We start from the raw sequence: 13,435 nt of genomic DNA on the forward strand, positions 1-13,435 counted from the left end.
CTCCTTCTAATTGCGCAAACGCTACTCTGAAATTCGAATACTTGTCAAAGTAATCATATTAAATTAACACCATTATCTTCGTAAAATTTTAGCGATAGAAGAGCAAAGTTCGGCTTCAAGTCGATATTTAGTTAATTTCAATTCTATTGTTATCTTTTATCATAAAGGTAGGAAGGAGCTGTAGCTGTTACTTTAATAAAAGGCATATTTCAATTATTTATGAAAAAAAGAGAGAAACCAAAAAAAGTAAAATCCGATCAACCATCACTTTTGTTAATTCCTCGATAATTATGTAAATCCCCGCAAATTACTTTGTATTAATCATAATCATTTGTATTGATATTTGTATTGTTGTTATTATAACTATTTATCATTGTTGTTACAATAATTATTTATTATTGTGTATATTATTATTATTATTATTATTATTATTACTATCATGATCATTATTGTTATTATCATTATTACTTTATATTTATTATCATTGTTACTATTATCATCATCATTATTTGTATTATTATCATCATCATCATTCATTTCATGAATATGCAACTTGTGATTTGGATGTTCTTGTTATAATTATGCGGTGTCTTCTACAGGTTGTATTGGAACAAATTTGGGGAGATTGGAGATTCTGAAGTACTGAACTAACCTGTTTTTAATCACCTTTATTCATTTGTTATGATGTGGTGGATTAGATGAGAGTATAAAAGTTACTTTTAATTGAAATTATCAATCCTCCGACCTTGTCATCATCATTATCATTATTTTTGGAAAGATGCACAACTGCTTCATGATGTGTAATTTGAAACCAATTTTATTTTTTTCTGTTTCAGTCAGCTTTCTTACAACGCAATCACAGAAATCATACCGTCACATATGAATGGATTAGAGAGACTGCAAGACTTGTAAGTATCCAGCTTAGTCATGTCTTAAGTGATCTGCAGGATTTTGGGGATGATCACAGTTCACATATTGCAGTAAACTTCAAAATGAATGTGATATTTGGCTTGTCTTAAACGGTATGCACATGTCGAAACTCAGTGCTTTGAGTATGTTGAAAACATGCATGCGTTGATAGTAAACACTCTAAAAGGGGTGGTCGGGTGTTGTTTTTTTAGGGGGTGGGGTGACTTCCCAGAGCCAACGAGGGGGTTCATAATTGATTGACTTGGGGGTAGCAGACCGGGCAAATCGTCCTTTAGTATTTAGTTGTCCGGTTACTTATCATAGGATAATTGTCCGGTTTGTCCTAACACGGGTGCTTATTATTAAAAAAAAAATTGAACATCTCCATTATTATGCCTTATAATGTACAATGTATTATGACAAGTATGAGGTATTATTGAGGTGTCTAGGGTAAAGTGGTTCTATCACTTCACTCTAAATCCAAGGGTTGAGTGTTCGAATCCTGGCCCGGCACGAATGTCCTTTGGCAAGACATAAATTACCTCATATTGTTTTATCTGTTTATCAACCAGAATCGTTCCTTTCAAATTCGCATTTTTAATTAATGGAATGAGCTTAACCGATTTGAGTGTTTTTTTTCCTATCTGCAGATATCTACCAAGCAACCACATCTCTAATATCGAGCATGGTGCATTTGACGGCATGGATAATCTTCTGAAACTGTGAGTTTCTGCAGAAGTGGTTGATTTTGTTTATTTTCATCAATTTCCGTGTCGGTCTACATTTCGGATTTCCTATAATTAAAGCTTATCTTTCTGCCACTCTATTTTCATGTTTACTTTCTTTCAATCGGCTCATTCTTGAAAGAATCTTTTAAATATTACCCCGACAATACACCTGCTATGGATCAGCGTGGGAAATATGAAATATTCATGAACAATTTTTAAAAACCTTTCTCGAGCTTTTGTTTTGTGTTGTTTATATATCATTAATTAACTTTAAGTAATCATTCCACATTAAAGCTACATCAAATACGTTAATACCGCGTTCATCTGAATTGACAAATCCAGTCTACAAAGTAAATCAGCGTTTTTATATGTGAAAAAAATATATTCAATTCGACTGTGATTGTAATCTCGATTTGTATTGAGATATCATTTTTATTGTCTGGTCGATATCCCACTAAAGCCATCCTCCCTCAGAAGGCTCTTTACAGCTGTTATTTTAGTGTGAAGGAATCGTTCTTGCACTGTAGAAGTTTAAACGTGCAGTGAGAATAAGATTTGTTTAACTCGCCAAGGCGTTATATTTCAGACGCAAAGGTGAGAAGGAGAGTTGTTAAAACTCGCCAAGGCCCCTTGTTCTAAATAATATGTATTCCATTTGCTCTGATTTGTAATGAAATTTAAGATGCTAATCATATATCACCGTCTCCTTTTGTTATTTTTTGTGACAGATTGCTACACGACAACAAATTGACGAATATTTCCGTAGGGATATTTCCTGTAATGCCCGAGCTGCAGATTCTGTAAGTATTAAATAACCATTTGTGTGGGTTTCTGGTGGATATGTGTTTACTTTCTTAATATTCAGTAGGATTGTCCTGCCTTTGATATACACTGCACTGTTACAATAAGAGAAGCCTACGTTATTCCACCAAGATACAGATTAATGTTTGAAGCGTGGTAGAGATACTATTAGCAAAGAAATAGTTAATGCGTGCAATTTTCTGTTTTCTTCCTTTAATCTGCATGCATTTTTAAGGCTGTATAAAATGTGCTTGTTTGTTTATTATTTCATTCAAATGTTGGTAAATAAAACTTGAAAAGTGATTTGAACTTTTTCTGAAAATGTTCTAACCCATTTAAGCGGCTTGTCTTAATACATATCCAGTACAGTGAACGAATTTAAAATAATGTCGTAGTTTCGTTTCTTGTGGCATATCTCCGACCGCTGAGTGCAGAATGTCCAATATAATAAACAATTATATTATTCTTTTGATATTTAGCATTCCTTTGTATACCAAGAACAGCTGTTCTCTGTCATTACAACTGAAACGTTTTATCTGATTACGGAAATAAAAACAACAATATCACTGATGATAAACGTGTATACATACGAAACTAACATTTTACAATGATCCTTTTTTTTCTTCAATCCTTACAGAAAGTTAGATGAGAATGAGATCGATACGATTGAACCAGGCTCTTTTGCACTCATCGAGAACGTCCAACATTTGTAAGTAGAATGTCTTGAAATGTGTCTTGTTAATTGTGGTTCAGTGATTCGTCTACATTGCGATAGAGAGTGATGATTTTTAAATATGTCAGTAATCATATTATTGTTAAAAGGGCTAGTCAGGAAAGTTTTTATTTTTGTATTCGATAACAAGGGCGTACGATTATTTTTACTTAAACGTCTGACTGGTCTGATTCTTAAAATCATGAATTACATTAAAAATAATCAAATGTATTCATCGTTTCCTATTTTCAATCTTCTCCTTGTTTCAGTTAATAGTAATATTCAAATAAACATGGTTATGCATTTCGTTATGTATTTTGTGTTCTGACTATGTTTACTGAAACTAGTGAGCAATATGGATATCGATAGATTGTGTAATCTGCTAAGCAGACAACCAAGTCCCTTTCATGTTCCCCCATTTTTTAAATATTCTTTTTCACTGCTGATCAAAAGGGGTTCCACGACCCCTACGCTTGTTTATGTCTTAGCTTTACCAATAATTACTCCATGATGCTTCAGTCGATAGTTTAGGGGCGTTGCAAGAAAGATGCAATCAATTGCAAATCCCAAATTCAAGCGTAAGTCTTGCGATTAATTGCAAATTTGCAATTAATCGTTACTCAACTTTCTTGCAACGCCCCATTAGTAAGAGAGAGAGAAAGAGAGAGAGGGGGGGGGGGAGTAGAATAAAATCTATATTTTAATTTTAAAAACTTTAGTCCTAACAAAATCCTAGGAAATTTAGGAGACTACTGGGGCGTTTCAAGAAATTTGAGTTGCAATCGATTGCAAATTTTGCAACTTGCAATCAATCGCAAATTTCTTGCAATGCCCCATAGGTCTAATACAATCTATTACAAAATGAAGGATATAATATTCTCATGCAATATATGATAATTGTATTTGTTTATGCAGTACACTAATGAAGAACCGACTGAGTCGCATTGAGGTCGGAATGTTTGATGGGTTAGGAAACTTGACAGACATGTGAGTATAAAGATGTACATTACATCGTTAGGAATAACTATAAATATAACACAGGGTCATGGTGACACGAAAACCCTCTTATTTCTTGAGAGATCTTTTCTAAAAACAGATTTGAAAACATTATCAAATTTGTCAGTATCATGCGAGCAATAAATACAGTAATAACATTAACAGTTTGTTCTACAATTCCAATGGTCTGGTACGTCACTTTTTGAAACGTGCTTACATTACAATGATGTATTACGTAATCGAAACATATTTTATATAGGATACAGAAATTATCTCTGCGTTGATTTTTCGAAAGTAGTTACGATCATGTTGTATTTCAACCTACTCCTCTATTTTTGTTTAATGTACTCAGGGAATTTACATACAAACATGAAAAAAGGGAAATGAATAATCAACTATCATTTCTATTTGAAAAAAGGATACCTTTTCACAACAACACATATATATATATTCTTTTAATTTAATCTTGGCATGCTTTGAAGAAGTTGATTTTTTTTTAAAGAAAAAAGAAAACGAAAAAGAGTCTTCTTATGTAGCACTTATGTAATTCACACGTCAACATTTCTAATTCTCGAATGTTACTATCCCGGGTGGTCATCAATTGAACATAGTATTTGTAGTTTGTGGTAGGATCGATTCTTTGCCATGCTATACAGTAACAAGAAAATCACGATGAATCGCTTCTTTTCTTCCCAATTTTACAGGAGTTTGCTCGAAAATGAAATTAAAGTCATCGAGGAGAATGCTTTCGATAATCTGATAAAGCTGGAATCACTGTGAGTATCAATAACATACCGTAGAGTCATAAATCAATACTGAATCCCATCTACAGATGAGAACAATATTAAATCAGTTTTTCAAATCGTTTCGTTTCCCAATATTTCTTTCCTGCATTCCGCTCATGATTTCTAACACCGGAATCTTTTTTATCTTCCATCAAAGTTCATTCCTGTACATTCACGTTTCACCAACCGTCATGTGGCATAAGGGCGGTCAGAAAAAAATATTCAATGAATGAAATGCGATACAAACGAGGCCGTCAAGTGAAGATATATATTCTTCTACTAAACGTTTCTTTTCTCCGTCTCTCTCTCTCTCTCTCTATCTATATATTTTCTTTCTCATCACCACTTGAATAAGGGCACATGCTATCGTATCTGTTCACAACAACACGCTTTATGTATTTATGTAATTCTTATTTATTCATTTTTAACAGAGATTTACAGAAGAATAAGTTAACCGAAGTACCTCGAGAGCTTTTCACCCGACTCAAGAATTTAAATAACATGTAAGATAAAACATTCTCTCATTATAATGCTTCGTCATTGTTTGTGTACGTTTGCTATATAAAAAAGTAAATGGTTCTTTTGGACCTTTACTGCGTAATCCAACACCAAAATTAATACTTCACGAACCTTCAAAATGACGGGATGTCACAGATATGTCCAGGTTATACTGCTTAGGTTGCTTGACCCTCTCCGTATATTAAAAAATAATACTTAAGAACAGGTTATCAACTATAGGCCATTTTCGTAAATGTAACCAAATTTGATACATAAGTCTTTGTGAAGTGCCTCAATACAAATTATTTCATTCACCTGATTAGAATAATAGTATTTCAATAGTCAGAATGCAGACTGCATATATTAAGTGTTGCTAGGTAGATCAATCCATAATGTTTGCCCTACCTGGCAAACACTAATGTATGCAGTTCGGATTCTGTCTATTGGAATACAATTATTCTTATCAGGTGAATGAAATAATTTATATTGAGGCGCTTCACAAAGATTTATGCAATACAGTTAGCTACATTACGAAAATGACCTATTGATATTCAGTTTAATTAGATAATACTTTTTCAACCAAGATCAGGTTTGTTGTATAAAAACAAGACAATCAGTGGATATAAACATGCTTAAAAACAACTAAAATGTCACTTACCACGCCTACGGTCTATTTTGGGAGATTCTTCTATGGCTGGAATGACACGCTATCAACCCTCTGGTAAGCTGCTCCTCAGTAAAACCTTGCTCCAATCTTGCAGCCAAAATACATTCAAACAAAATGGCCGTTGTGGCATACACCATGCCTTGCCCGAGCATCCTTGATTCTCAACCAACCTAGCAATGTGTACAGAAGCGCTTGACCATAACAATCAACAGTACCTGTCATGCAAAGCCGGAAAGCTCCCGGATGCCTAACCAACCTAGTAATTTATTCAGAACATTGCTGCCACCGCAATGGCAAAACACCTGATATTGAAATCCATGGTCATTACCATGACACAGCATATTTCTTAACGAATGTAAGAATGATTTGATGAATTATTGAATCTCTTTCCTTTACTCTCTGACCATCACCCCCTTATCTTTTCTCTTTCTCTCTCTCTCTCTCCCTCTCTCCCTCCCCCTCTCTCTCTCTCTCTCTCTCTCTCTCTCTCTCATCTCTCCTCCTCCTTCCTCCTCCCCCTCTCTCTCTCTCTTTCCTCCTTCTCCTTACCTTCCTCCCTATCCCTCCCCCTTTTCTCCTTCATTCCATCTCATTTTCATAATTACTCACAATGTTTTTGCTTTTCAACAGCTATTTCGATTTCTTCTTCATGTGTGGCTACGCGCCAAACGTCCGCGTCTGTCTGCCCAAAGGGGACGGCATCTCGAACGTCGATGATCTTTTGGGCAACTGGTTGCTCCGGGGTGCTGTCTGGCTAGTAGCCCTTCTCGGCTGCTTTGGCAACCTGATGGTGATCTTTGCCCGCTGCTTCGTCAGCGAGGATAATAAGGTCCATTCGTTCTTCATCATGAACCTGGCCGTGGCCAACTTCCTCATGGGTCTCTATCTGCTCATCATCGGGCTGCATGACGTCATGTTTAGGTACGATGTCCGTAAAGGATCCCTATATTATTATTATTATCAAAGATGTTGAATTAGTCTCTTCATTCAAGACTCACCATAACACAGTTATATAGCTTTTCTTGAGGGCGGGGAAAATTAAAGTTTGCTTTTTTTTGTGCCACTGGATGCCAAGCGGTGTAAATTGATATCAAGAGGTATGAGTAGGTGTCAAGAAGTTCAAATGGATGGGTTCAGAGGTGTAAACGAATGCCTAGAGGTGCAATCAGTTGGTGCAAAAAGAGCCAATAGATTCTTAAAAGTGAAGCACTAGAGTTGAGACTGTGGGTGTCAAGAGGTACCAATGACCAAGGAGTGCCAATGCGCAATGTGTGCTGAATAGCGCCGAAGGATGCCAAAGGGTGCCGAAAGGTGCCGAAGAGTGTTGAAGAGTACCGAAGGATGCCGCAGGGGGCCGAAGGGTGCCGAAGGGTGATGAAGGTCACAATAGATTGTTACGAACCGTGTACATATTCATGTATGTAAATTATGCGAAGGGGTGATTGATTAAAAAACCATCACCTTCATAGTCAACGGTAGCTTATTAATATTTTTGTTTTAATATTATTACTGCCTTTCGTGTGTGGTAAAGTGCAGAAGGGTTTATAACCTAAAATCACCTTGTTGTGAAAGGTTACCTAACGGATTCGATTGGTACCTCTATATACTCCACGAGAAAAAGAAGACCCCTGCTTTAAATACGGTGGGCTTTCAAAAAGAAACCTTTTTTTGTTACTGTAGATTCTGTCTGTTATCATAATACTCGACATAATTATTTTAAATTCCGCAGAGGCGAGTACATCTTCAAGGATTTAGATTGGCGAAGCGGATGGGTCTGTAAGATGTGTGGACTACTGAGTCTTCTATCCAGTGAAATGTCTGTCTTGACATTAACAGGTTTGTTTGTGTTTTATATCAAGATCTGTATTTTCTCGACCCGAACGCTGTTCTTCCTAGACCCATATTCGGTATCCATAAATGATCATGAATAAATCAGACACAAATTAAAAAACACCTGGGGGGTGTTTCACAAAGATCCTAAGTAGAACTTAACACTAAGTTTGACTTAAAAATTATGGACAGCCATTGAAGCCTTAAAATGAAATATACTCAAAAGCAGAAATTCAAGTATTTTAGACATTTTATAAATTCCACAACAAGAATATGAAATCTCCTTGATGATAGAAAATATGAATGATTTGAATAAAACATTTTATGCCTTTCAAAAATATTTTTACCAAATATTTTCAAAGATGCTAATGGCTGTCCATAATTTTTAAGTCCAACTTAGAGTTAAGTTCTACTTAGAATCTTTGTGAAACACCCCCCTGGTGGATAAGGGAAGAACAATTCAAATGGAAATAATGAAACTCAAGGAATACATATAGTTATAGTCTATAACTATATGTATTCCTATAACTTATAGATTTATTATGCACTTTGTGATACAGAGGTGGACTTGGAAAGTATGTGCGACCTGCAGACTCCATTTCACCAATCGGTTGTTTCCAGACGACAAAACCAGCAGGTCCTATGAAGACCGATAATTTCTGTATTCAAGTCCATCTTTCGCAATATCTTACCGCTCTGGGGTGTGTTTCACAAAGACTAAGATCGACTTTGAGTTGGACTTAAATATGGCAGGCCGTTCATGTCACTTTTTTGCTCTCACCATTTACTGGCATTTGTCTCTCAAGGAGCGTACAAATCATGGTCACAAATCTACAGAATTTATATTTTGTGATAATTCATTATTGAAGGGGAAAATGTTATCTGAAGATCATAATGGTGAGACCAAACAGTGGCATTAATGGCCTGCCATAGTTAAGTCCAACTTAAAGTCGATCTTAGTCTTTGTGAAACACCCCCAGGTGTCATAGTTACGGTGAACATTTATAAACTAAACTTGACATTGACTATAATGTGTGTTCTTAACATAAACTATATACAAATTTATCTTAGATAATTTGATAAATTATGATTGAAATATAAGAAGGAATATAATGCTGTTTCCCAATCAGTGATCACGTCTGACCGGTTCATCTCAATCGTGCACCCGTTCAAGTTCCGTCAGCGTCACCTCGCCCACGCCGTCATCCTCATGGTCGGCTTCTGGTTGGCCGCCATGCTCATCGCCATCCTCCCCGTCCTTTACCGCTCCTACTTCGGTGAGTTCTTCTACGGCGGCAACGGCGTCTGTCTCCCTCTCCAGTTCGATCGGCCCTTCGACCACGGCTGGGAGTTTACTCTGGTTGTCTTCGTCCTCTTCAACCTCTTCGCGTTCCTATTCATTCTCTACGCCTACGCGCAGATGTTCGCCACCGTTCGGAAGTCCAGTCTTGCTATGAGGTTAGTACGTTAAACATGATGATGGCAAAGACTGTCAAATAATCTATAATCAAAACCAATTCCAATATCCTATTCTATGTCGCATAGAAATCGTGTTGGGATTAGGTAATACGTCATTGTAAGAACAGTTGATGAGCAAGGCTATCATGTGGCTAATGAAATTGTCTTAGAAGGATATTTTTCTTCGAAAGTCTTTATGATCGTGCTACATTGCGGGTTTGTTGAATGGTTTGTTATAGATCATTCCTAGAAATGGAATACTATTAAAGACTATTGACAGGTGTCGAATGGTCTGTCCTTTTAAAAGAGTTTGCCGAACAAGCACTAAAGGGTAAGTGAGGTGGGCCGGGCTCTTTAACTACACAGTTTATTTACAAATCTTCACAGGTAAGATTGAATTAGAGCAGAAGAAATCATTTTAGTCTGTTGATTTATTTGTTCTGCTTGTAGATCAACGAAAGAGTCGCAAGACTGGAATTTGTTGAAACGTTTCTCGATCATCGTCGCTACTGACTTCATCTGCTGGATGCCTATCATACTGGTCAAGATAGCATCTTATTCAGGTAAGACGAGGAGGTGATGATGGTGTAGGTGATAAGGGTGATGGTGGTCGTGGTGATAGTGGTGGTGGTCGTGGTGGTGGTGGTGGTAATAAGGGTGCTGTATATGGTGATGTTGATGACGGAGATGGTTATCATGATGATAGTAATGAGGATGGTGGAGAAGATCTTGGCAATGATGATGATGACGATGATTATGTCGATGATGAGGATGACAATGACGACGCTGATGATGATGATGATGGTGACGATGATGATGATGATTATGATGACGATGATAATGTCGATGATGAGGATGACAATGACGACGCTGATGATGATGATGATGATGATGGTGACGATGATGATGATGATGATGATGACGTTGATAATGTCGATGATGAGGATGACAATGACGACGCTGATGATGATGATGATGGTGACGATAATGATGATGATTATGATGATGATGACGATGATAATGTCGATGATGAGGATGACAATGACGACGCTGATGATGATGATGATGGTGACGATGATGATGATGATGATGATGATTATGATGATGATGATGGAAGCAATGAATGATAACGTTTCAGTGAATTTTAAGGCTATGACATTATAGTGAGAGTGATAATGATGGATTTAGTATTAAAAAAGCGATTTGGATGATGATAGCAGTGATAACAATGACGATCCATAACAAAGGTGACGAGGAGGAGGAATCTTGAAGGTGTAATATATATAACGATGATCATAATTATTGAAAATATTAATAATGGTCATAAAACTGTTAGTGATAATGATGAGAATCATTTTGGTGATGACCTCAACAGCTGTACACTCAATATTTACTAATTTTTCCATATTTGTAGGTATCGCCATACCGCAGTCAGTGCATGCGTGGTTTGCCATCTTCGTGTTACCAGTCAACTCCGCTCTCAACCCAATTTTATACACAATCACTACGCAGTTCTTCAGACAAAGGGTATACCATTCTTTCAACGACCAAAAATAATAATCTTCATTTCAATACTAGTCTATAGGATAATTACTCATTTCAAGCACGGCTATTATGTAATTTTCACTTCTAAATGATTTTTTAAAATTTTAACAATAAAACTACTAGCCTTTTTATCCTTTCTATTCCTAACAATTTATTTTCCACTTTACAAAGTTATATATTTAATTTCATTTTACAATTCATCCAATCGGTATTTATATAAACATTTATGCAAGAACAGCAAATCGGAGAGATTTATATGTATGTTATATTCCATTGCTTACATTGCATATCAGGTACTCTTCGAATCGATGTAGAACATTGTTTCTAAAAAAAAGTCTCAACATAATTGCACCCCCATCCTATTCCTAACGACAACGTTGAATACGCCTTTGTCACTAATTAATCGTTTTGCCTTTTGTTTGCATTGCTTTGCAACATCTAGTTCCTACGACCAATCCGACGTCTGTGTGGCCGTTGGAAGCAAGGCAAAACGTACCAGTCTGGATCTTACGATGATTCGATCACCGGTACGAAAATATCTGCTACCAAACTCTCGGTAATATCCCACAACGGAAAACCACGAGCGGGCTCGGTCAATGGTCGGCTGAACTCAACAAAGGTATGAAGAAAAAAACTATATTTCAAATGCACGATTTCCACCAGAGAATGAAAGGAGGAAAAGAAATTATTTTTATTCTTGATCTGCTGTTTTGTTTTGCATGTTTCTGTTAGACTATAAAGTTTGGAAACAACCCCAAAAAATTAACCTCACCTTAATATCACATAATCAGGCATGACGCACTTTGGTGGTAGTTAACAACCGTTGATCTTAATTGCATCGTTCGTCAGAGTAGCATTCCATGAACTTTAGAACATACCACACAACATAATTAAGATGTCTAAATGATTGTATAGTTTGCATGAGCAATGGTATTCATCTTAGTATTTAGCATGATGATGTCGTTTGCTGAGAGCGAGAAGGGTGTCCATGTCCTTCTGGCTCTCACAGAAACATGAAATGACTTAGAAATATTGTATTTCAATCGCAACGCAACTCGTAAAACGAACACAAAAATATGAATCAATATCCAAATTCTTTAAAAAAATGACATGGCTACCAATCCAGTCCCGTATCAAGTTTAAAGTACTTTTATTAACTTATCAATGTTTCCATCAGCTTGCTCCATCGTATTTCATTGAATTGAACCTTAGAGATATAGAAAGATATGAAAAGTTCGTAAATAATTTGAAAACATATATATTTAGCACTTTATAAGATCTCACAATTATGAGCCCAGTGCACCATTTCCACTCCTTCTGTATTCCGTTCTGTAAAGCGCATAGAGACTTGCAAATTGCCTATAATTGTTATGTGTTATGCGCTATAAAAACGTCATTATCCACTTCATCTTTCACTTTCACCCAACACTACCATCACCACCACCATTTTTCGCTGCATCCATCTGCACTATTCACATGTGTGTTTTGCATTTTCGTGCATGGTGTCTGCTGAACTGCACAAACTTTTAATTGTTGGTTGGTGAGTCCATAGAGCGCTTCATGATTTGTTTCTTCTTTCTTCAAATATTATTTTGTCATTACTTATTGTGTTCTTATGCATACGAACAGAACAATGCTACTCGAACGCCACTGTACAACTATTAAGGCCAGATGTAGATTTCATTTTTTTGTAAATGCATTCGCCATGCATATTAATAATTAATTATATATATGTCTTGATATATGTTTATAATGCACAAACATATATATATATATAAGTGTTTCCATATTAAGGGCATTGATAATTACGCCCAAGCACAAAATAACTTGCCTTGTTTTTGTCTTGCTTTCACTTTGTGTTGTTGCTTTAGTTGTTGCTGTGTTATCAATCATATAATATTATTCGTTGTGTGTCCGTGGTTTTTAATTTCTACAATCCACGATCCTTCATCCTCTCCTTCTACCATCCCCGTTATTGTTGCTCGATATACTCCCATCTCTTCTTTTTTCTTTTCTTTTTCTTCTCAAAATATATTTTCTTTATCTACCCATTGCTCTTTTTTCTTATTTTTCTATCAAAGGGATCGCATGTTTACCATCGACCAAGCGAGGTACAGCCGTGGCTCACTCCCGACTCGTCGGGCCACCCTTCCCACCCCAAACGGCCTTCGGTACGGGTGGAAGATACGAGCTGCCGCGAAGAACCAGAGGTCGTGGTAGTACACAGCAACAGTCAGAACCGGGTCGAATCCAGCGACGTCGCAGAACCGCTGATTGAAACCTTACGGTTCAACGGGTTTCAAATAATCCGGTCTTGAAGAAATCTGGACTAATGCTTTAAAAAAATACTTTTCTTTCCTTCCTTTACAAGTAGGCCCCATCTTCTACGGATGGACTCTGTTTCAAAGCGTATGGAAGTTTATAGAGCTATATTGACTGACTTATATAATTATTGTATTGTTTTCCATTTTAAGAATGCAAAGTTAGACTATCGCTATATATTGAT

The 13,435-nt window shown here is 36.4% G+C and overlaps 2 protein-coding genes across 2 annotated transcripts; both read left to right on the forward strand.

Annotated features, from left to right (window-relative positions):
- The first annotated feature begins 2,376 nt into the window (after positions 1-2,376).
- On the forward strand, positions 2,377-5,438 carry LOC115921364 (leucine-rich repeat and immunoglobulin-like domain-containing nogo receptor-interacting protein 1). Its single transcript, XM_030978778.1, has 5 exons — positions 2,377-2,437; positions 3,076-3,147; positions 4,066-4,137; positions 4,851-4,922; positions 5,363-5,438. The coding sequence occupies exons 1-5, from the start codon at positions 2,418-2,420 to the stop codon at positions 5,436-5,438; spliced, it is 312 nt and encodes a 103-aa protein (XP_030834638.1). The 5' UTR covers positions 2,377-2,417.
- A 1,268-nt stretch (positions 5,439-6,706) lies between these two features.
- Positions 6,707-13,207, forward strand: LOC105439050 (relaxin receptor 2-like). Its single transcript, XM_030978779.1, has 7 exons — positions 6,707-7,017; positions 7,826-7,932; positions 9,057-9,384; positions 9,835-9,947; positions 10,799-10,911; positions 11,372-11,456; positions 13,011-13,207. Exons 1-7 carry the CDS (start codon positions 6,707-6,709, stop codon positions 13,205-13,207), a joined length of 1,254 nt encoding a protein of 417 aa, XP_030834639.1.
- The last annotated feature ends 228 nt before the right edge of the window (positions 13,208-13,435 follow it).

The sequence above is a fragment of the Strongylocentrotus purpuratus genome, unplaced genomic scaffold, assembly GCF_000002235.5.
Source record: "Strongylocentrotus purpuratus isolate Spur 01 unplaced genomic scaffold, Spur_5.0 spur5_scaffold_1, whole genome shotgun sequence".
Taxonomy (NCBI): domain Eukaryota; kingdom Metazoa; phylum Echinodermata; class Echinoidea; order Camarodonta; family Strongylocentrotidae; genus Strongylocentrotus; species Strongylocentrotus purpuratus.